General features: G+C 52.8%; 1 protein-coding gene across 1 annotated transcript; it reads left to right on the top strand.

Annotated features, from left to right (window-relative positions):
* Positions 1 to 428: 428 nt before the first annotated feature.
* On the top strand, positions 429 to 23,419 carry DRC1 (dynein regulatory complex subunit 1). Its single transcript, XM_059837274.1, has 17 exons — positions 429 to 549; positions 1,218 to 1,740; positions 4,702 to 4,795; positions 6,700 to 6,812; positions 8,749 to 8,932; positions 9,849 to 9,986; positions 10,200 to 10,286; positions 11,916 to 12,038; positions 15,285 to 15,424; positions 15,506 to 15,640; positions 17,672 to 17,901; positions 19,441 to 19,613; positions 19,748 to 19,837; positions 20,924 to 21,034; positions 21,108 to 21,289; positions 22,918 to 23,058; positions 23,158 to 23,419. Exons 1-17 carry the CDS (start codon positions 429 to 431, stop codon positions 23,270 to 23,272), a joined length of 2,700 nt encoding a protein of 899 aa, XP_059693257.1. The 3' UTR covers positions 23,273 to 23,419.
* Positions 23,420 to 23,711: the final 292 nt, after the last annotated feature.

Raw genomic sequence — 23,711 nt, forward strand, 5'->3', positions numbered from 1 at the left:
CATCCTTTGGGAAAGGGGATTAGGAGGGGATGGATCAGGCTGAAATTCCCAGATTTTTCCCTTCTTTTCCCATCTCGGGATTCCTGAAGGGAATGATTTGGATGGCGCAATCCCAAAAGGATGGGGAAGTCCCCAAAATCTGGGATCTTCCACGACTGATCCCCTGGAATATTCCCACTCCTCGACCCCAGATCAGCCCCTGCGGAATTCCCTGGGAAAGGAACATTCCAGGAAGGGAAAAGAGGAGGATTTGGGGAAGCAGAAGTTGGGAAGGCCTGGAATTGTTTTATTTTCCCCATTTGGGGCCATCCCGGGAACCCTGGCAGGGCCTCACCCCCTCCCCCCGCCACCCCCTCCATCCCATCCCATTCCCAACCTCCGGCGATTTCCATGGAAACCGCGGGATCCGAATTCCATGGCAACCCCCCATGGCAACAGGCAGTTCCCACATCCCGGAGGAGGAGGCGGGAGAGGACCCGGGAATGCTGAGCCTGGAGAGTTCTGGGCACTGCCTTTCACGGAATTCCCGGAAAATCCCGGAGCTCGGGCGTCAGAGAGGATGGAAAAGCAAATTCCCAAGAATTGGGATTGGGATCCCTTGTCCTGGGATTCTCTGGGAATTCCAGCCCAGCCAGGAATTCCTTCCCAAGATCCCACCATCCCAAGCTCCCCTTTCCCAGTGGGAATTCTCTCCATTCCCAGCTCTCCCAGCCTGGCATTGCATCCATCCCCATCCCAACTCCTCCTTGAGAAGGAATTTTGGGATCCAGGGATTTCACTGGGAATTGGGGACTCCAGGAAGGGTCTCCCTTCCCTTTTCCATCCCCGAATTCCATAAAAATCCCTCGGGATGGATCCTGAGTGTCCTTGATCCCAGAATCCCGGAATTCTGTGGATGGGATCCATGGATTTTAAATCCCATCCCATTCCCAGCCCGACCCCGGGGTTGCTCCAGGCTTTCCTCGGACATTCCCAGGGATTCTCCGGGAATTCCCTCCCTCCTTCCATCCCCGTCCCCAGCTCCCGGATCCCGGCGGGAAGGAGCGGGAGGAGCTTTCCCGGTGCCTTTTCCCCGCTCCTTCCCACGGAAACGCCCCGGGAAAATTTGGAAAAGTTGGGAAAAGGGGGAGCCATGATGCTCCCGTCGTTGCCAAGCAACGGGAAAGGCCTCAGCGCATGCGCAGCAACGTATCGGTGACGACACGCGCGTCGCTAAGCAACAAAGGACGCTCAGAGGTGTGCGCATGCGCAGTGGGCGCCGCGCAGCGACCGTTGCCGGGGTAACGCGAGGAGCGCATGCGCCGTAACGGGCGCGCACCTGCGCCCAGGTGTGCGCATGGAGCCGGGGGAGGACGGGGCGGGCCCAGGCCCGGGCCTGGAGCTCGCGGAGCTGGAGCCCGAGCCTGAACTCGATCCGGAACTCCATCCCAAACCGGATCCCGGTGCTGATCCGGATCCCGGTACCGATCCCGGTGCTGATCCGGATCTCGGCACCGACCCCGGTGCTGATCCGGATCCCGGTACCGATCTCGGTGCTGATCCCGATCTCGGTGCTGTTCCCGATCCCGGTCCCGGTACCGGTGCTGTTCCCGATCCCGATTCCTCTCCTGGTCCCGGTCCCGATGCCGCTGCCGGTGCCGATCCCGGTACCGATCCCGGTGCCGGTGCCGGGTCCGGCGCGGACTGGGAGCGCCAGCAGCGAATCGCCGCCCGCCGGAACCGCGTCGATGTCCGGCGCCGGTGAGGAACGGGGGGCCGGGCCCCATTCCCGGTTTTCCAGAATGGGGGGTGGTGCTGGGGGATCCCACCCCGAACTGGGCCGGAGATCAGGACCGACCCCAAACCCGGGGCTCAGAATCGGAACCGGGGCTCGGAACTGGGACTGGGACTCGGGATCCCTCCCAAATCCCTCCCGGGGGCTCAGGAACATTCCCATAACTCAGGATCCATCCCAAATCCAATCCCAAGGCTCAGGATCCATCCCAAATCCAATCCCAAGGCTCAGGATCCAGCCCCAAGGCTCAGGATCCATCCCAATCCCAGTCTCAGGATCCATCCCAGTCCCAATCCCAATCTTAGAATCCATCCCCAAGGCTCAGGATCCATCCCAATCCCAATCCCAGACTCAGGATCCATCCCAAATCCAATCCCAGTCTCAGGATCCATCCCAAATCCAATCCCAAGGCTCAGGATCCATCCCAAATCCAATCCCAGAGCTCACGGTCCAGCCCCAACCCAATCCCTGGCTCAGGATCCATCCCAATCCCAGGCTCAGGATCATTCCCATTCCCAATCCCAATCCCAGGCTCAGGATCATTCCCGGTCTCAATCGCAGAGCTCAGGATCATTCCCAAATCCCGGAGCATTCCCACATTGGGAGCTGGGAGGGGACAGGGACCCAGGAGTGTCCCCAGAGCAGGCCCAGGCCGGGGCCTGCCCTGGATCCCAAACATTCCCAAACAATTCCCAGGTGGACGCAGGAGCTCAGGGATCCCCCCGGGAGGAGATTCCCAATCCCGGGATCACCATTCCCAGTCCCAGCGGATCCCAAAGCTGAGGACGATCCCGTTCCCAGGCCAAATCCCCATTCCCGCTTGGACATATCCCCCTTCCTATCCCGGATCCTTGCTGGGATCCACCTGGGATCCTTTCCCCAAAGGATTTCCCCTGGGATCGAACTGGATCTCATGGATTCCCCGTCCAGATCCCACTGACCCACAGCGAGGTGCCATCGGATCCTGTTCCCGACAGGAATTCCGAATCCATGGAATCTCACTTGTCACCCCGCCGGGATCCTGCTTCCCTTCCCGATCCCAAATCCTTTCCCAAGGAACCACCTGGGATCGACCCCTCTGGAATGTCTAAGCAGGAAGGATCCCACCGGGATCATCCCAAATCCTGTCCCGATCCCACCTGGGATCGATTCCGCGGGAATATCCCTAGTGGGAAGGATCCCACCAGGATGATCCTAAATCCTTTCCCGATCCCACCTGGGATCGATCCCACTGGAATATTCCAAGTGGGAAGGATCACAACGGGATCATCCCAAATCCTTTCCCAAGGAACCACCTGGGACTGATCCCACTTGAATCTCTTGAGCGGGAAGGATCCCACCGGGATCATCCCAAATCCTGTCCCAATCCCAAGGAACCACCTGGGATCGATCCCACTGGAAAGATCCCAAGTGGGAAGGGGATCCCACTGGGATTATCCTAGATCCTTTCCTGATCCCACCTGGGACTGATCCCACTGGAGTATCCCAAGCAGGAGGGATCCCACCAGGATGATCCTAAATCCTTTCTCCATCCCACCTGGGATTGATCCTGAGCAGGAAGAATCCCACCGGGATCATCCCAAACCCTTTCCCAAGGAACCACCTGGGACTGATCCCACTGGAGGATCCCACAGGGGTGATCTCAAATCCTGTCCCGATCCCACCTGGGATTGATCCCACTGGAATATCCCAAGTGGGAAGGATCCCACTGGGATCATCCCAAATCCTTTCCCAAGGAGCCACCTGGGATTGATCCCACTGGAAAGATCCAACCAGGATCATCCCAAATCCTTTCCCAAGGAACCACCCGGGATTGATCCCACTGGGAGGATCCCACTGGGGTGATCTCAAATCCTTTCTCCATCCCACCTGGGATTGATCCCAAGCCGGAAGGATCCCACTGGGATCGTCCCAAACCCTTTCCCGATCCCAAGGAACCATCTGGGATTGATCCCACTGGAAGGATCCCACTGGGATCGTCCCAAACCCTTTCCTGATCCCACAGATGGGACCAATCCCACCGGGATCATCCCAACCCCTTTCCTGATCCCACAGATGGGACCAATCCCACTGGGATCATCCCAAACCCTTTCCTGATCCCACAGATGGGACCAATCCCACCGGGATCATCCCAAACCCTTTCCCGATCCCACAGATGGGATCAATCCCACCGGGATCATCCCAAACCCTTTCCCGATCCCACAGATGGGATCAATCCCACTGGGATCATCCCAAACCCTTTCCTGATCCCACAGATGGGACCAATCCCACCGGGATCATCCCAAACCCTTTCCCGATCCCACAGATGGGACCAATCCCACCGGGATCATCCCAACCCCTTTCCCGATCCCACAGATGGGACCAATCCCACCGGGATCATCCCAAACCCTTTCCCGATCCCAAGGAACCATCTGGGATTGATCCCACTGGAAGGATCCCGCTGGGATCGTCCCAAACCCTTTTCCGATCCCACAGATGGGACCAATCCCACTGGGATCATCCCAAACCCTTTCCCGATCCCACAGATGGGACCAATCCCACTGGGATCATCCCAAACCCTTTCCCGATCCCACAGATGGGATCAATCTCACCGGGATCATCCCAAACCCTTTCCCGATCCCACAGATGGGATCAATCCCACTGGGATCATCCCAAACCTTTTCCTGATCCCAAGGAACCGATGGGATTGGATCCAGGCCCTTTCCCAGCATCAGGAAGAGGGTGGGGTGGATAATTAATTATTAAATATTAAATAAAAATATATTAAAACTTCTAATCATTAGATCGTTATGAATTATAAAAATATTCCATTCTACATAAAATTTTATATCACTTAAATTAAATTTGTGATCATTTATCAATTTCTAATAGATATTCTTATTCAATATTATTAAAACATTCCCAACTTTTCCCTGTTTCCACGCCAGGGAAGCGCTCGGAGAGAGGGTGGAGCAGGAGCAGGAGCAGGAGGAGGAGGAAGAGGAGAGGAAGAGCCTGAGGCTGGTCAAGGAGACCGAGAGGGTGAGGAAGGATCGGGAATCTCCTCCTGGATCCCTCCTCATCCCTGGTTTTCCTCCTTTTTGGGCCAAAAACCGGGAGAGATGGGACAAAAAAATGGGAGAAGAACACCTTAGGACCAGGATTTGGGATCCAATGGGAATCTCCTCCTGGATCCCTCCTCATCCCTGGTTTTCCTCCTTTTTGGGCCAAAAACCGGGAGAGATGGGACAAAAAAATGGGAGAAGAACACCTTAGGACCGGGATTTGGGATCCGATGGGAATTTCCTCTTGGATCCCTTGTTATCCCTTATTTTCCTCCTTTTTGGGCCAAAAACCAGGAGAGAAACCCTAGGAGTGGGATTTGGGATCCAATGGGAATTTCCTCTTAGATCCCTTCTAGTTCCACATTTTCCTCCTGGGTGTCCCCTTGGTAGGATAAAAATGGGGAGAGAAATTCAACAGGACCGGGATTTGGGATCCAATGGGAATTTCCTCTTGGATCCATCCTTGTTCCGTGTTTTCCTCCTTTTTGGGCCAAAATCCGGGAGGGAAACTCCCCGGGAGTGGGATTGGGTCTGGATCCTTGGGATCCGATGGGAATTTCCTCTTGGATCCATCCTTGTTCCATGTTTTCCTCCTTGGTGTCACTTTGATGGGACAAAAATCCAGGAGAGAAACCTTTGGAGTGGGATTTGTGATCCGATGGGAATCTCCTCTTGGATCCATCCTTGTTCCGTGTTTTCCTCCTTGGCGTCCCCTTGATGGGACAAAAAATTGGGAAAGAAACTTCCCAGGAGTGGGATTTGGGATCCAATGGGAATCTCCTCTTGGATCCATCCTTATCCCTTGTTTTGATCCTTGGTGTCCCATTGGTGGGACAAAAAACCGGGAGAGAAACCAAATTCCCAGGAGTCGGAATTCGAGCCAAATCCTTGAAATCCAGTGGGAATCTCCTCTTGGATCCCTCTTTATCCCTTGTTTTCCTCCTTTTTGGGACAAAAACCAGGAGGGAAACTCCCCGGGAGCGGGATCCATGGTGCTGGGAATGGTTGGATTCCGTGGGATTTTCCAGCCTTAAATGGGGATTCTGGGATGGGATTCTGGGATGGGATTCCAGGATGGGATTCAGGGATGGGATTCAGGGATGGGATTCAGGGATGGGATTCTGGGATGGGATTCCAGGATGGGATTCCAGGAATGGATTCCAGGATGGGATTCTGGGATGGGATTCCGGGATGGGATTCTAGGATGGGATTCCAGGATGGGATTCTGGGATGGGATTATGGGACGGGATTCCAGGATGGAATTCCAGGATGGGATTCTGGGATCGGATTCCAGGATGGGATTCTTCGATCGGATTCCAGGATGGGATTCTGGGATGGGATTCCGGGAATGGATTCCAGGATGGGATTCTGGGATGGGATTCCGGGATGGGATTCTAGGATGGGATTCCAGGATGGGATTCCAGGATGGGATTATGGGATGGGATTCCAGGATGGAATTCCAGGATGGGATTCTGGGATCGGATTCCAGGATGAGATTCTTCGATCGGATTCCAGGATGGGATTCTTCGATCGGATTCCAGGATGGGATTCTGGGATGGGATTCCAGGATGGGATTCCGGGATGGGATTCCGGGATGGGATTCTGGGATTGGATTCCAGGATGGGATTCTGGGATGGGATTCCAGGATGGGATTCCGGGATGGGATTCCGGGATGGGATTCTGGGATTGGATTCCAGGATGGGATTCTGGGATGGGATTCTGGGATGGGATTTAGGGAAGGAAAGGGATTTCGGGGTCCTTTAGGACTTGGGATTTGACCGGGATCCTTTAGAACTGGATTCCCAACCCGCCCACGGACGGGAAGGATCCGGGATGGGTGCATTCCGAGCCCGAATTCCCGGGATGTCCCTTCCCCGGCAGGTCCTGGCCAAGCTGCTCTTCCACGGGACGCAGCTGCTGACGAACGTCCAGGTGGAATCCGACCTCCGGGAATCGCGGCGGCGGGAGAAGGAGGGGCAGGAGAAGCGGAGGAGGTGAGCGGGGAGCAGCCGGGGATTCGGGAATGCTGTCGGATTCCGATGGAAAATTCCAGCCCACGACGAGGTCCCAAATCCCACCTGGCCCAGGTGGTTTGAGGGAGACTTTTCCAGAGGGTTCCTGGAGAGCCGGAGATGGGTTTGGGAATGGGATGGAGGGGTGGGAAACAGGGAATGGCTTCCCACTGGGAAAGGGGAGCTTGGGATGGTGGGATCTTGGGAAGGAATTCCTGGCTGGGCTGGGATTCCCAGAGAATCCCTGGATCCCTGGCAGTGTCCAAGGGTGTGTTTGGATCACCCTGGGATGGTGGGAAGTGTCCCTGGGATGGGATTGAAGGTCCATGGATCCCATCCCAAACCATCCCGGGATTCTGGGATCCAGGACACTCAGGATCCATCCCGAGGGATTTTTATGGGATTTGGGGATGGAAAAGGGAAGGGAGACCCTGCCTGGAGTTCCCAATTCCCAGGGAAGCCCCTGGATCCTGAAATTCCTTCTCCAGGAGGAGTTGGGATGGGGCTGGATCCAGTGCCAATCCAGGAGAGCTGGGAATGTGCAGCTGGATCAGGGAAGGATGCAGGGAATCCTTGGAGCCTTTTGCAGAGGGAAAGGAGAGCTGGGATTTGGGCAAGGGCTGGAGGGGCAGGAGCCAGGGAATGGCTTCCAGTGGGAAAGGGGAGCTTGGGATGGTGGGATCTTGGGAAGGGATTCCTGGCTGGGCTGGAATTCCCAGGGAATCCCTGGGAGTGTCCTAGGAAAGGCTGGAGCACCCTGGGATCATTGGGTTGGAATGGGATGGGATTGAAGGTCCACAAATCCCATCCCAAACCATCCTGGATTTCCCGCTTGGAATTCCTCAGCACATTCCTGGAAAGGCCCTGCCCATCCTGCTCAGGCAGTGGAATTTTTCCTGCTGGGATTTTCCAAAGCTTTTCCAGCCTCTGGCATTCCCTGATCCCACCCCAGGATGGTTCCTGGGTGGTCCCATCCTGCTTTTCCTTCAGCCCCATTCCCAGAAATTCCAGGAAACACCAAATCCATGCTCCCGGGATTCAGGGAAGGGATTCAGGGAAGGAATTTAGGGAAGGAATTTATGGAAAGAAAGGGATTCGGGAAAGGGATTTAGGGAAAGAAAGGAATTTTAGGGAAGGGATTTAGGGAAGCGATTCAGGGAATGGAACAAGGGAAGGAATTCAGGGAAGGGATTTAGGGACTGGATTTTAGGGAAGGGATCTAGGGAAGGAAAGGAATTTTAGGGAAGGGATTTAGGGAAGGGATTGAGGGAATGGATTTAGGGAAGGGATTGAGGGAATGGATCAAGGGAAAGAATTTAGGGAAGGAATTCATGGAAGGGATGTAGGGACTGGATTTAGGAAAGGGATTTAGGAAAAGGATTTAGGAAAGGTCTTCAGGGAGGGGATTTAGGGAAGAAAAGGGATTTGGGGAAGGGATTTTGAGAAGGGATTTAGGGAAGGGATTTGGGGAAGGAAAGGGATTCAGGGAAGAGATTCGTGGAAGGGATTTAGGGAAGAGATTTAGGGAAGGGATTCAGGGAAGGGATTTAGGAAGGGATTTAGGGAAGGAATTCAGAAAAGGGATTTAGGAAAGGGATTCAGGGAAGGGATTCTGGGGAAGAGATTTAGGGAAAGAAAGGGATTTTAGGGAAGGAATCTTGGGAAGGGATTCAGGGAAGGGATTTAGGGAAGGGAAGGGATTTTAGGGAAGGGATCTTGGGAAGGGATTCAGGAAAGGGATTTAGGGAAGGAAAGGAATTCAGGAAACGAAAAGGAACCAGAGAAGGGGTTTAGAGAAGGGAAGGAATTTAGGGATTCAGGCAAGGGATTCAGGGAAGGGATGTAGGGAAGAGAAGAACCCCAGGTCTGGAGCCATTCCAGCCCTATCCCAGCTCCCTGATTCCCTGTCTTCCCGCAGGCTGGAAAGGCTGGAGGCGGAAGCCATGCACGGCACGGAAAAGCTGGAGGAGATCAACTCCAAGTGGGGCCTGGTGGGGGATGTGAAGATCCCGCAGGAATTGTGGGAGCTGCTGGAGCAGCAGCGGGAGGAGTGTGAGCAGCTCCTGGCGGGGAAGAACCAGCTCATCCGAGAGCTCCAGGAGGTAGCTGGGAATTCTCGGAGCTGCTCCCGGGGCTGGAGCGCCTGTGCCGTGGATCCAGGCTGGGAGAGCTGGGAATGTGCAGCTGGATCAGGGAAGGATGCAGGGAATCCTTGGAGCCTTTTGCAGAGGGAAAGGAGAGCTGGGATTTGGGCAAGGGCTGGAGGGGCAGGAGCCAGGGAATGGCTTCCAGTGGGAAAGGGGAGCTTGGGATGGTGGGATCTTGGGAAGGAATTCCTGGCTGGGCTGGGATTCCCAGAGAATCCCTGGATCCCTGGGAGTGTCCAAGGGTGGGTTGGGATCACCCTGGGATGGTGGGAAGTGTCCCTGGGATGGGATTGAAGGTCCATGGATCCCATCCCAAACCATCCCGGGATTCTGGGATAAAGGACACTCAGGATCCATCCCCAGGGATTTTTATGGGATTTGGGGATGGAAAAGGGAAGGGAGACCCTGCCTGGAGTCCCCAGTTCCCAGAAAAGCCCCTGGATCCTGAAATTCCATCCCAGAGAGGAGCTGGGATGGGGCTGGATGCAATGGCAGGCTGGGAGAGCTGGGAATGTGCAGCTGGATCAGGGAAGGATGCAGGGAATCCTTGGAGCCTTTTGCAGAGGGAAAGGAGAGCTGGGATTTGGGCAAGGGCTGGAGGGGCAGGAGCCAGGGAATGGCTTCCAGTGGGAAAGGGGAGCTTGGGATGGTGGGATCTTGGGAAGGAATTCCTGGCTGGGCTGGAATTCCCAGAGAATCCCTGGCAGTTTCCAAGGAAAAGTTGGATCACTCTGGGATGGCGGGATTTGATTTGGATGATCCTTAAGTTCTCTTCCCACCCAATCCTTGATAATTCCACGTCCTGACCTTTCCCTGAGGATTCCCGCCCGATTCCCGCTGATTCCGGCCTCCCTTTCCCTCGTTTTTCCAGGAGCTGAGGGCCAGGGATGAGCAGTACGAGCAGGCCCTGAAGGAGCAGGCGGACGCGATCCAGGTGCTCCTGGAAAGGATGGAAGAGCAAACCCGGAATATGCTCAAAGCCTACCGGCACCACCTCCGGCAGATCGAGGTACCCAACTCCCGGGAAAACAAACCGGGAAAACCGCTTTGCTTCTCCGGATCTTCTGGAAAAACATCCTCGGGATGAAATTGGGGTGGGTGAGGTTGGAATCCGGAGCTCTGAGGGGTCGGGAACGGCTTTGGGAGCGACCCCGGAGCGTCGCCGCCCGGCTGTTTCCCATTCCCTGTGATCCCGGTGTGGAATTCCCAATTTTTCCCGCAGAAAACGTTCGAGGAGGAGCGGCGGGAGATGCTGGTGAGCAACCGGAGGAAGTGGAACGAGGCCATGCAGGCCCACAACGAGCAGGAGGTGAATCCCGCGGGAGATCTGGGAATTGCTGAGGGTGGGAAAAGCCCTCTGGCATCACCGACTCCAACCATTCCCAACCCCCAAAATTGCCAAATCCACGGGGATTTCAATCCCACCGGGAATGGGGACTCCACCCTGCCCTGAGTGGCTCTTCCAGGGCTGGAAAACCCTTTCCAGGTGAGAATTGTTCCCAAGATCCAGCTCAACCTCCCCTGGCGCTTTCCCACTTCTCCTGTGGGAGTGGAGGCCGATCCCACCTGGTTCCAACTTTTCCGGGAATTCCAGAGTGGGAAAGGTCCCTCTGGAGCCTCCTGTTCTCCAGGCTGAGACATTTTTTCCCAGCTCCCTCAGCTGCTCCTGGAGCTCCAGCCCCGTTCCCAATCCGTTCCCCCTTCCTGGACGCGCTCCAGGTCCTGCTTGGAATGCTGGGAATGCAGCGCGAAGGGGCTGGGGGTGTTGGGATTGGGATTGGGATTGGGATTGGGATTGGGATTGGGATTGGGATTGGGATTGGGATTGGGATTGGGGTGGGAGCAGGAAGGGATGGGGATGGAGGAGGTGGGATGGGGTGGGATGAGGTTGAACGGTGTTGGATGTGGTTGGATATGGTGGGATGGGGTTGGATGGTGTTGGATGTGGTTGGATGAGGTGGGATGGGGTTGGATGGGGTTGGACGATGTTGGATGAGGTGGGATGGGGTTGGATGATGAGGCTGGATGAGATTAGATGAGGTTGGATGATATTGGATATGGTGGGATGAGGTTGGATGGGGTTGGATGATGTTGGATGGACTTGGATGTGGTGGGATGGAGTTGTATGATGAGGATGGATGAGATTGGATGAGGTTGGAAGAGGCTGGATGAGGTGGGATGGGGTTGGAGGAGGTTGAATGAGGTTGGATGGGGTTGGGATGGGGTTGGATGAGGTGGAATGGGGTGGGATGAGGTTGCTTGAGGTTGGATGAGGTGGGAGGAGGAGGGAGGAGGTTGGATGAGGTGGGAGGAGGTTGGAAGATGTTGGATGAGGTTGGATGGGGTTGGATGAGCTGGAATGAGGCTGGATGAGGCTGGATGAGGTTGGAGGAGGTTGGAGGAGGTTGGATGAGGTGGGATGGGCTTGCATGAGGTTGGAAGAGGTTTGGGGAGGTGGGATGAGGTTGGATGAGGTTGGAAGAGGTTTGGGGAGGTGGGATGAGGTTGGATGAGGTGGAATGGGGTGGGATGAGGTTGGACAAGGTTGAGGGATGTTGGATGAGGTGGGAGGAGGTTGGATGAGGTTGGATGGGGTTGGATGGGGTTGGATGAGCTGGAATGAGGTTGGAGGAGGTCAGAGGAGGTTGGATGGGGTTGGATGTAGTGGGAGGAGGTTGGATGATGAGGTGGGATGAGGTTGGGATTAGGTTGGGATTAGGTTAGATTAAATGGGATGAAGTTGGATGCGGTGGGATGGGGTTGGATGAGGCTGGATGAGCTGGAATGAGGTTGGAGAAGGTTGGATGTAGTGGGAGGAGCTTGGATGGGGTTGGAAGAGGCTGGATGGGGTGGAATGGGGTTGGATGAGGTGGGATGAGGTTGGATGAGGTGGGATGAGGTTGGATGAGGTGGGATGAGGTTCTCCTTGTTCCCACAGCTGGAATTCCTGCGGAAGCAGATGGACAAGGCGCTGGATTTCGAGCAGCAGCTGAACGAGCTGCAGGATTCGAGCCTGGAGATGTACAACAGCATGAAATCCCAGCTGGAACAGGATGTGCAGGTACCGGGAACGGCCCCGGATCACGGAATCACCACTGGGAATCCGGGAATGGTTTGGGTGGGAAGGGACCTCAAATCCCATCCCATTCCATCCCCGACACCCCCACCATCGCAGGGTGATCCAACCTTTCCTTGGACACTGCCAGGGATCCAAGGATTCTCTGGGAATCCCAGCCCAGCCAGGAATTCCTTCCCAAGATCCCACCATCCCAAGCTCCCCTTTCCCACTGGAAGCCATTCCCTGGCTCCTGCCCCTCCAGCCCTTGCCCAAATCCCAGCTCTCCTTTCCCTCTGCAAAAGCCTCCAAGGATTCCCTGCATCCTTCCCTGATCCAGCTGCACATTCCCAGCTCTCCCAGCCTGGCTTTGCATCCAGCCCCATCCCAATCCCTCTCTGGGAAGCAATTTCAGGATCCAGGGCCTTCCCTGGGAATTGGGGACTCCAGGAAGGGTCTCCCTTCCCTTTTCCATCCCCAAATTCCATAAAAATCCCTCAGGATGGATCCTGAGTGTCCTTGATCCCAGAATCCCGGGATGGTTTGGGATGGGATCCACGGACCTTCAATCCCATCCCAGGGACACTTCCCACCATCCCAGGGTGATCCCAACCCACCCTGGGACACTGCCAGGGACCCAGGGATTCTCTGGGAATCCCAGCCCAGCCAGGAATCCCTTCCCAAGCTCCCACCATCCCAAGCTCCCCTTTCCCACTGGAAGCCATTCCCTGGCTCCCTCCAGCCCTTGCCGAAATCCCAGCTCTCCTGGAGCCCCTTTGGGATCGGGGAGCAGCTCCAAGGATTCCCTGGATCCTTCCCTGATCCAGCTGCACATTCCCAGCTCTCCCAGCCCTGCAGCAGCTCCGTGGCATTCCCTGGCCTCTCTCCAGCCTCTCCCACATCCTCAGTTCTCGATAACTCGGAATGTGGGATGCTCCCAGGTGCTGTGGGATGGAAACAGCTCCGTGCTGGAGCTCAGCATTCCCAGGGAATCCCGTGGGACCGTTGGAAAGGCGGGAAAACCTTGGGAAAACAACCTTGAGCTGTGGCCGAGGGAGGCCCCGGAGATAATTTTCCCTCTTTGTTTTCCATGGCCTTATCCCAGTTTTTGGAGCAGCCTTGGGAACAGGGAAAATAACGGAGAAACCTCTCAGGCTGCTCCAGGGAAAGTTTTCCACTGGATTTTGGGAATATTTCCATCCCCAGAGAGGTGTAAAATATCCCAATATTAATCCCCAAAAAAATGCAGAATTCCCTAAGGAGGAGGAGGAGGAGGGGGAATTCTCCGTGCCCACTGCAGGTGGGAAAAAAAAAAAACCTGAAAGCAGAAATGGAATCTGGGATTTAGGGTGGGAATTCCAAGCTGGGAGAGCCTGGGATTGGGAAGGACTTCCCTGGAGGTGGTTTAGGATTTGCCTCGGGTGGGATTTTTGGGAATTTACCCCTGGATCATGGATTTCCTCCATCCTCTGGAAAGGGGAAAAAATTCTTGGCCCTGCTGGGATTGAATTCCAGCTTTTTTTTTTTTCCCCCTGGGAATCTGAACCCTTCTGGAAGTTTCCCTGAGTTTTCCCTAAGGCCCCGGGCCTGTCTTGGTGGGTTTAATCCCCATTTGAATTTCCATGGAATTCTTTGTGGGTTTTTTCCCCCATGGAATTCTTTGTGGGTTTCCCCCCCCGCCATGGAATTTCCATGGAATTCTTTGTGGGTTTTTTCCCCCCATGGAATTCTTTGTGGGATTTTTTCCCCATGGAATTCTTTGTGGGTTCCCCCCCCCCCCCCCCCACCATGGAATTTCCATGGAATTCTTTGTGGGATTTTTCCTCCCCATGGAATTTCCATGGAATTCTTTGTGGGATTTTTTCCCCATGGAATTCTTTGTGGGTTTTTTTCCCCCATGGAATTCTTTGTGGGATTTTTTCCCCCATGGAATTCTCTGTGGGGTTTTTACCCCCATGATATTTCCATGGAATTCTTTGTGGGTTTAATCCCATGGAATTCTTTGTGGGGTTTTTCCCCCCCTCATGGAATTTCCATGGAATTCTTTGTGGGGTTTTTTTCCCCCCCCATGGAATTTCCATGGAATTCTTTGTGGTTTTTTTTCCCCATGGAATTCTTTGTGGGATTTTTCCCCCATGGAATTCTTTGTGGGGTTTTTTCCCCCATGGAATTTCCATGGAATTCTTTGTGGGATTTTTTCCCCATGGAATTCTTTGTGGGATTTTTTCCCCATGGAATTCTTTGTGGGATTTTTTCCCCCATGGAATTTCCATGGAATTCTTTGTGGATTTCATCCCCATGAAATTTCCATGGAATTCTTTGTGGGGTTTTTTTCCCCCCACAGAATTTCCATGGAATTGTTTGTGGGTTTTTTTCCCCCATGGAATTCTTTGTGGGGTTTTTACCCCCATGATATTTCCATGGAATTCTTTGTGGGTTTAATCCCATGGAATTCTTTGTGGGATTTTTTCCCCCATGGAATTTCCATGGAATTCTTTGTGGATTTCATCCCCATGAAATTTCCATGGAATTCTTTGTGGGTTTTTTTCCCCCATGGAATTCTTTGTGGGATTTTTTCCCCATGGAATTCTTTGTGGGGTTTTTACCCCCATGATATTTCCATGGAATTCTTTGTGGGTTTAATCCCATGGAATTCTTTGTGGGGTTTTTCCCCCCCCCCATGGAATTTCCATGGAATTCTTTGTGGGTTTCTTCCCCATGAAATTTCCATGGAATTCTTTGTGGGGTTTTTTTTCCCCATGGAATTTCCACGGAATTCTTTGTGGGATTTTTCCCCCCATGGAATTCTTTGTGGATTTCATCCCCATGAAATTTCCATGGAATTCTTTGTGGGTTTTTTTCCCCCATGGAATTCTTTGTGGGTTTCTTTTCCCCATGGAATTTCCATGGAATTCTTTGTGGGGTTTTTTCCCCCATGGAACTTCCATGGAATTCTTTGTGGGATTTTTTTCCCCATGGAATTCTTTGTGGGTTTCTTTTCCCCATGGAATTTCCATGGAATTCTTTGTGGGATTTTTTCCCCATGGAATTCTTAGTGAGATTTTTTCCCCATGGAATTCTTTGTGGGTTTTTTCCCCCATGAAATTTCCATGGAATTCTTTGTGGGTTTTCCCCCCCCCCTGAATTTCCATGGAATTCTTTGTGGGTTTTTTTTTCCCCCCATGGAATTTCCACGGAATTCTTTGCGAATTTTTTTTTCTTTCCCCCCTCCTTTTCCCCACGGAATTCCAGCACCTGGAGAGGAAGGTCCGTCAGATGAAGGGCATTTACCACCTGAACCAGGTGAAGCTGGAATACAACCTGGACGTGCTCCGGCAGCTGGACGTGGAGAATTCCACGCTCCGATCCCTGCAGAAACGGAAAATCAGCCGGTAAATCCCAGCCCGGGGAATCCCATCCCCCGCATCCCGGGGGCATTCCCAAAATCCCGGCTCCTCCCGGTCCCTTCCCAGATTCCGGACCACCCTGGAGGTGCTGAAGGACAAAATGGCCAAGCAGGAGGCGAGATTCCAAGAGGAAAAGCAGAGCCTGGAATTGGAGCTGGAGAAGGTGGCGGGGCAGTTCCAGGAGACGCGGGAGCGGATGAGGTGGGGAGCGCTTGGAATTCCGACCCCCTGGAATTCCGACCTTGTGGAATTCCGACCTTGTGGAATTCTGACCCTGTGGAATTCCGACCACGAGGAATCCCGACCTTGTGGAATTCTGACTCCATGGAATTCCAACCCTGTGGAATTCCGACCCTGTGGAATTCCGACCCCGTGGAATTCCGACCTTGTGGAATTCTGACCCCGTGGAATTCTGACCCCGTGGAATTCCGACCCCGAGGAATCCCGACCTTGGGGAATTCCGACCCTGTGGAATTCCAAGCCCGTGGAATTCCGACCCTGTGGGATTCTGACCCCTTGGAATTCCGACCCTGTGGAATTCCGACCCGTGGAATTCCGACCCCGTAGAATTCTGACCCTGTGGAATTCTGACCCCGTGGAATTCCGACCCTGTGGAATTCCGACCCCTTGGAATTGCGACCCTGTGGAATTCCAAGCCCGTGAAATTCCGACCCCGTGGAATTCTGACCCTGTGGGATTCCGACCCCGTGGAATTCCAACCCCGTGGAATTCTGACTCCGTGGAATTCCGACCCTGTGGAATTCCAACCTCGTGGAATTCCGACCCTGTGGAATTTCGACCCCTTGGAATTCCGACCCTATGGAATTCCAACCCTATCTAATTCCGACCCCGTGGAATTCCGACCCTGTGGGATTCTGACCCCATGGGATTCCGACCCTGTGGAATTTCGACTCCGTGGAATTCCGACTCCGTGGAATTCTGACCCCATGGAATTCCGACTCCGTGGAATTCCACCTCCGTGGAATTCCGACCCTGTGGAATTCCGACCCTGTGGAATTCCGACTCCGTGGAATTCCAACCTTGTGGAATTCCGACCCCGTGGAATTCTGACTCCGTGGAATTCCGACCCTGTGGAATTCTTACCCCATGGAATTCCGACCCCGTGGAATTCCGACCCCGTGGGATTCCCCGAGGAATTCCGACCCCATGGAATTCCGACCCTGTGGAATTCCGACCCCGTGGAATTCCGACCTGTGGAATTCCGACCTGTGGAATTCCGACCCCGTGGAATTCCAACTCCGGGACACCGGAGCGGGATCCAATCCTTTCGGGATCCTTTCCTGTGAAAAATGTGAATTTTATGGCTGGCTTTCTTAAATATTAACATAAAATATGAACTAGTAGGAATAATAAAATTAACAAATTAAATAATACGACTCTTTCCATAACCATGCTTTACCATTTTCATAACAATTCTACTCATTTTCATAACCAATCTTTTTACTCTTTTCATAACCAATTTCATGACTCTTTCCATAACCAACTTTTACTCATTTTCATTACCAATTTTACTCTTTTCATAACCGATTTTACTCTTTTCATAACCAATTTTTTTACTCATTTTCATAACAATTTTACTCTTTTCATAACCAATTTTATGACTCTCTTCATAACCATTTTTTACCCTTTTCATTACCAATTTTACTCATTTTCATAACCAATTTTACAACTCTTTTCATAACCAATTTTATTACTCTTATCATAACCATTTTTTTGCCATTTTCATAACAATTTTACTCATTTTCATAACCAATTTTATGACTCTTTCCATAACCAATTTTTTACCATTTTCATTACCAATTTTACTCTTTTCATAACCAATTTTATTACTCTTATCATAACCATTTTTTACTTATTTTCATAACCAATTTTACTCTTTTCATAACCAATCTTTTGACTCTTTTCATAACCAATTTTACGACTCTTTCCATAACCATTTTTTACTCATTTTCATACCAATTTTACTCATTTTCATAACCAATCTTTTTTCTCTTTTCATAACCAATTTTACGACTCTTTCCATAACCATTTTTTACTTATTTTCATTACCAATTTTACTCATTTTCATAACCAATCTTTCGACTCTTTCCATAACCAATTTTACGACTCTTTCCATAACCATTTTTTTTTACCCTTTTCACCACCAATTCCTCCTAAACACGTAAAATTTCAGGGATCCCCCGGGATTGGCGTTTCCCCCCTGTCCCGCAGGCAGCTGATGCGCAGCAATGCCGAGAGATTCCGGCAGGTTTGGATCGTCAACGAGGAGGAGGCCAAAGCCTTGATCCGCGAGGTGCTGGACGCCGACCGGATCATCCACCTCCAGCAGCTGGGAATGCCGTGGGAAGAGCCTCGCTTGTGGTTCATGGACAACGTGGGACCGCTGGGAGGCCACCAGGAGAAGAGGGACGCCATGGAGTTGGCCACGAAGCTTCTGGAAGGTGGGATCCCGTAAATTCCTTGGGATTTTTTCTCCTTGGGAAGGCTCCCGTGTCCCCGCGGATCCGTGGGATTTTCTGGTGGGATCTTCCAGGTGGGATCTTCCAGGTGGGATCTTCCAGGTGGGATCTTCCAGGTGGGATTTCCTGGTGAGATCTTCCTGGTGGAATCTTCCAGGTGGGATTTCCTGGTGAGATCTTCCTGGTGGAATCTTCCAGGTGGGATCTTCCAGGTGGGATATTCCAGGTGGGATATTCCGGGTGGGATTTCCAGATGGGATTTCCAGGTGGGATCTTCCAGGTGGGATCTTCCAGGTGGGATCTTCCAGGTGGGATTTCCAGGTGGGATCTTCCAGGAGCGGTCAGCCCTGAGCTGGCTCATTCCAAGGGATATTCCCGCTGTGTGGGAGGTGGGATCCGTAAATTCCTTGGGATTTTTCTCCTTGAGAAGGCTCCCATGTCCCTGCGGATCCGTGGGATTTCCTGGTGGGATCTTCCAGGTGGGATCTTCCAGGTGGGATCTTCCAGGAGTGACCAACCCTGAGCTGGCTCATTCCAAGGGATATTCCCACTGTGTGTGAGGTGGGATCCGTAAATTCCTTGGGATTTTTCTCCTTGGAAAGGCTCCCGTGTCCCTGTGGGATTTCCAGGTGGGATCTTCCAGGAATGGCCAGCCCTGAGTTGGCTCATTCCAAGGGATTTTCCCGCTGTGTGGGAGGTGGGATCCATAAATTCCTTGGGATTTTTTTCCTTGCAAAGGCTCCCCTGGATCCGTGGGATTTCCTGGTGGGATTTTCTAGGAGTGGCCAACCCTGAGCTGGCTCATTCCAAGGGATATTCCCGCTGTGTGGGAGGAGGGATCGGTAAATTCCTTGGGATTTTTTCTCCTTGGGAATGCTCCCGTGTCCGCCCAGATCCATGGAATCTTCCAGGTGGGATCTTCCAGGTGGGATCTTCCAGGAGTGACCAACCCTGAGCTGGCTCATTCCAAGGGATATTCCCACTGTGTGTGAGGTGGGATCCGTAAATTCCTTGGGATTTTTCTCCTTGCAAAGGCTCCCGTGTCCGCCCAGATCCATGGAATCTTCCAGGTGGGATCTTCCAGGTGGGATCTTCCAGGAGTGACCAGCCCTGAGCTGGCTCATTCCAAGGGATATTCCTGCTGTGTGGGAGGTGGGATCCCATAAATTCCTTGGGATTTTTTCTCCTTGGAAAGGCTCCTGTGGATCCATGGGATTTCCAGGTGGGATCTTCCAGGAATGGCCAGACCTGAGTTGGCTCATTCCAAGGGATATTCCTGCTGTGTGGGAGATGGGATCCATAAATTCCTTGGGATTTTTCTCCTTGGGAAGGCTCCTGTGGATCCATGGGATTTCCAGGTGGGATCTTCCAGGAGCGGCCAACCCTGAGTTGGCTCATTCCCAGGGATATTCCCGCTGTGTTTTTCCCAGTTCTTGGAAGCAGCTCTCATCCCAGGAGCTTTGTTTTCCAAGGATTCCCCCAGTTTGGGATCGTGCTCCCAATTCCCTCTCTGATTTTCAGGGATCAAGCCTGGAAAAGCGGAGCAGGAAGGGAGGAGGAGTAAGAGGACAGGAGCCCGGAGCGCGGAGGGAGGGAAGGAAAACCAGGAAAGGATCGAGGGAAGAATCACATCCCGGCCGGGCATTCCCAGGAAAACCCTCCGGAGAATCCTGGAGGTTGTGAGCGACGAGTCGGTGAGCGCTGCTGGAGCTTGAAATCCGGGATCGGCCCCGGATCCAGATTTTTTTATTTTTTGTGGATCCCTTTGGAATGAGGGCTGGGAATGCTCACCGTGGCTCAGCCCCCTCTTCCCGGCCTTTTTCCCAAGGCATTCCTGCTGGAAAACAAACTCCTTAAGCCGCTGCGGGAGGTGGTGGGACCCAGGAACGACATCCGGCAGCTCCGATCCATCTTCGAGGTGGGTTGGGATGGGATCTCCTGGGATTGGGCTTGGAATGCTCAGCACCAGGAGGAGGTGGAGCTGGGAATGTGCAGCTGGATCAGGGAAGGATGCAGGGAATCCTTGGAGGCTTTTCCAGAGGGAAAGGAGAGCTGGGATTTGGGCAAGGGCTGGAGGGGCAGGAGCCAGGGAATGGCTTCCAGTGGGAAAGGGGAGCTTGGGATGGTGGGATCTTGGGAAGGAATTCCTGGCTGGGCTGGAATTCCCAGAGAATCCCTGGATGCCTGGTAGTGTCCAAGGGTGGGTTGGGATCACCCTGGGATGGTGGGAAGTGTCCCTGGGATGGGATTGGAGGTCCATGGATCCCATCCCAAAACCATCCCGGGATTCTGGGATCGAGGACACTCAGGATCCATCCCGAGGGATTTTTCTGGGATTTGGGGATGGGAAAGGGAAGGGAGACCCTGCCTGGAGTCCCCAGTTCCCAGGGAAGCCCCTGGATCCCGAAATTCCTTCTCAAGGAGGAGTCGGGATGGGGCTGGATGCAATGGCAGGCTGGGAGAGCTGGGAATGTGCAGCTGGATCAGGGAAGGATGCAGGGAATCCTTGGAGTCTTTTGCAGAGGGAAAGGAGAGCTGGGATTTGGGCAAGGGCTGGAGGGGCAGGAGCCAGGGAATGGCTTCCAGTTGGAAAGGGGAGCTTGGGATGGTGGGATCTTGGGAAGGAATTCCTGGCTGGGCTGGGATTCCCAGAGAAGCTGTGGATGCCTCTGGATCCTTGGGAATGTCCAAGGTTTGGGATCATGGAGGGTGTCCCCGCCCATGGAATGGGATGAGCTGTGAGGTCCCTTCCCACCCAGAACATTCCATGGTTCCCAGATTCCCAGCTCCAGCCCATCCCGATGACTTAAACACCTCCAAGGCTCCTCCAGCCTCTTCCCAGACTTTCCCATCCACGGATATTCCTGGCTATCCCACATCAACCCCTTCCCACCATTCCTTCCATATCCATCATTTTCCAGAATTCCAGCATTCCCTCTGCTCCTGGGAAATCCCCTTCCCCTCCCCATCCCACGGATCCCTGACGAAATTCCCGCTTTTCCAGGCCCTCCGGATCGAGGACGAGGACGAGCTGCGCGAGCTCATGGATTTTTTCCTGGATTACGAATCCCACAACGCGCCCAAGATCCCGGTAGGATCCCCGGGGGAGATCCCGGTAAGATCCCTGGGAACGCATCCCAAGAATTCCGGGAAGGAGGATTGGTTCATCCGGAATATTCCACATCCAGCTTTTCTGCCTCCAGGTGAGCCAGGTAGAGGATCCCACGGCTGAGGACCAAGGGAAGAGCGGATCCCATTCCCAGAGGGATCAGAGCCAACCCCTCGGGAGCGCCCCTCGCATCCCGGCCATCCAAGCTGATCACGTCCTGACAATCCTGAGGGAATTCCTCCAGGAATTTGTCAAGCTGAGGTGGGAATTGGGACCGGGACGGAGCCAGTCTGGGATCCAGGGAATGTCCTGGGAGTTCCTGGGTTTGTCCTGCTCGGAGAAAGAGATTCCCAACCTTCCCTGAGGGATCAGGAGATTCCGAAGGCTGGGAATAATCCAGGCAGGAGATGATCCAGGAGCTGGGAAGGGAGGGAAAGATGGAGTTTGTGCTCTATTCCCAGATATTTGCTCTCCATCCCAAAGATTTGTTCTCCATCCCAAAAATTTGTTCTCTATCCCAAGGATTTGTTCTCCATCCCAAAAATTTGTTCTCTATTCCCAAGGTTTTTTTCTCCATCCCTAAGACTTGTTCTTCATCCCAAAAATTTGTTCTCCATCCCAAAGAACTGCTCTCCATTCCCAAAGATTTGCTCTCCATCCCAAGGATTTGTTCTCCATCCCAAGTTTTTTTTCCTCTATCCCAAAGATTTGCTCTCCATCCCAGGAATTTGTTGCCCATTTCCAGAATTTCTTCTCTGTTCCAAAAATTGTCCTCCATCCCAAAAATTTGTTCTCCATCCCAAAGATTTATTCTCCTTCCCAAGGATTTGTTTCCCAATTTTGAACTCCCAATTGCCAAGGATTTGCTCTCCATTCCCAAGGGTTTGTTCTCCTTCCCAAGGATTCGTTCTCCATCCCAAGGTTTTGATCTCCATCCCAAAGATTTGTTCTCCATCCCAAAGATTTGTTCTCTATTCCCAAGGATTTGTTCTCCATCCCAAGGTTCTTTTCTCTATCCCAAAGATTTATTCTTCATCTCAAAGATTTGTTCTCTATCCCAATGATTTGTTCTCTATTCCCAAGGTTTTTTCTCCATCCCAAGGTTTTTTCCTCCATCCCAAGATTTTGATCTCCATCCCAAGGATTTGTTCTCCATCGCAAGGATTTGTTTCCCAATTTTGAATTCCCAAATGCCAAGGATTTGTTCTCCATCCCAAGGATTTTTTCTCCATCCCAAGCTTTCGATCTCCATCCCAAAGATTTGTCCACTATTCCCAAAGATTCGTTTTGTTCTCCATCCCAAGGTTTTGATCTCTATTCCCAAGGTTTTGATCTCTATTCCCAAGGTTTTGATCTCTATTCCCAAAGATTTGTTCTCCATCCCATAGTTTTGTTCTCCATCCCAGATATTTGTTCTCCATCCCAAAGATTTGTTCTCCATCCCAAGTTTTTTTCCCTCCATCCCTAAGATTTGCACTCCATCCCAGGAATTTATTATCCATTCCCAGAGTTTCTTCTCCATCCCAAAAATTTGTTCTCCATCCCAAGGTTTTGTTCTCCGTCCCAAAGATTTGTTCTCCATCCCAAGGATTCGTTCTTCATCCCAAGGTTTTCCTCTCCATCCCAAGCTTTCGATCTCCACCCCAAGGATTTGTCCACCATTCCCAAGGATTTGTTCTCTATTCCCAAAGATTTGTTCTCCATCCCAGATATTTGTTCTCCATCCCAAGCTTTCGATCTCCATCCCAAGGATTTGTTCTCCATCCCAAAGTTTTGATCTCCTTCCCAAAGTTTTGTTCTCCATCCCAAGGATTTGTTCAACATCCCAAGGTTTCCTCTCCATCCCAAGCTTTGGATCTCCATCCCAAGGATTTGTTCTCCATCCCCAGGGACGAAGGACCCCCCAAGGAAATCCAGGACGTGCGGGACAATTCCAAGGACGGGGAATACTGGGAAGCCCTGACCCGCATCATTCCCCAGCGGAAACTCAAACTCTGGGATGCGCTCGGAGCCGCACTCGTGGAATATCAGTGAGTGCCTGCTGGGCTGGGGGCAGCGCTGGGACAATTCCAGGGGTTTTCCACCTCATCCCATGGATTTTCCACATTATCCCGGTGTCCCTTTCCCAGTAAGGTGCTGACCAGGAGATCCGAGCTCTTTTCCGAGGCCACCGCCCTGCAGCAGCAGAACTCGGAGCTGGGAATGCTGCTGGAGGAATATTTGGCATCCATGCAAGGCCGGTGAGCTCAGCCCGGCGTTCCCGGGGAATATTCCGGACACGGATCCCGCCGGGATGGAGCGAAACCCGGGAATCGCCGGTGCCGGGTGTGGGATTCCCTGGGTGTGAGCCAGGAATTCCTGGCAGGGGTTAATAAATGATTCCCAAACCTGGATGGGTGTGCGGAGCAGCTCGGGAATGGGAGCGCATCCAGATGTTCCATCGATCCGGGGAATTCTTGGAATTGTGGGAAGTGCCACAGAGCCGTGGGATTTGAGGCCTGGAATTCCGGGATGGAAGCTCAAATCCCATCCCACCTACCACGATCCAGGGAATTCTTGGAATTGTGGGAAGTGCCACAAAGCCGTGGGAATTTGAGGCATGGAATTCCGGGATGGAAGCTCAAATCCCATCCCGTTCCAATATCCAGGGAATTCCTGGATCCTGGGAATTCTTGGAATGGTG

Source organism: Haemorhous mexicanus, assembly GCF_027477595.1.
Source record: "Haemorhous mexicanus isolate bHaeMex1 chromosome 3 unlocalized genomic scaffold, bHaeMex1.pri SUPER_3_unloc_2, whole genome shotgun sequence".
NCBI lineage: Eukaryota > Metazoa > Chordata > Aves > Passeriformes > Fringillidae > Haemorhous > Haemorhous mexicanus.

Bases quoted from the DNA above. Each gene is read 5' to 3' on its own strand.
- DRC1 (XM_059837274.1), top strand. From the start codon at position 429: ATGGCAACAGGCAGTTCCCACATCCCGGAGGAGGAGGCGGGAGAGGAC. The intron at 9,987-10,199 runs GTACCCAACTCC...TTTTTCCCGCAG, and splicing joins ACCACCTCCGGCAGATCGAG to AAAACGTTCGAGGAGGAGCG. The intron at 10,287-11,915 runs GTGAATCCCGCG...TTGTTCCCACAG, and splicing joins AGGCCCACAACGAGCAGGAG to CTGGAATTCCTGCGGAAGCA.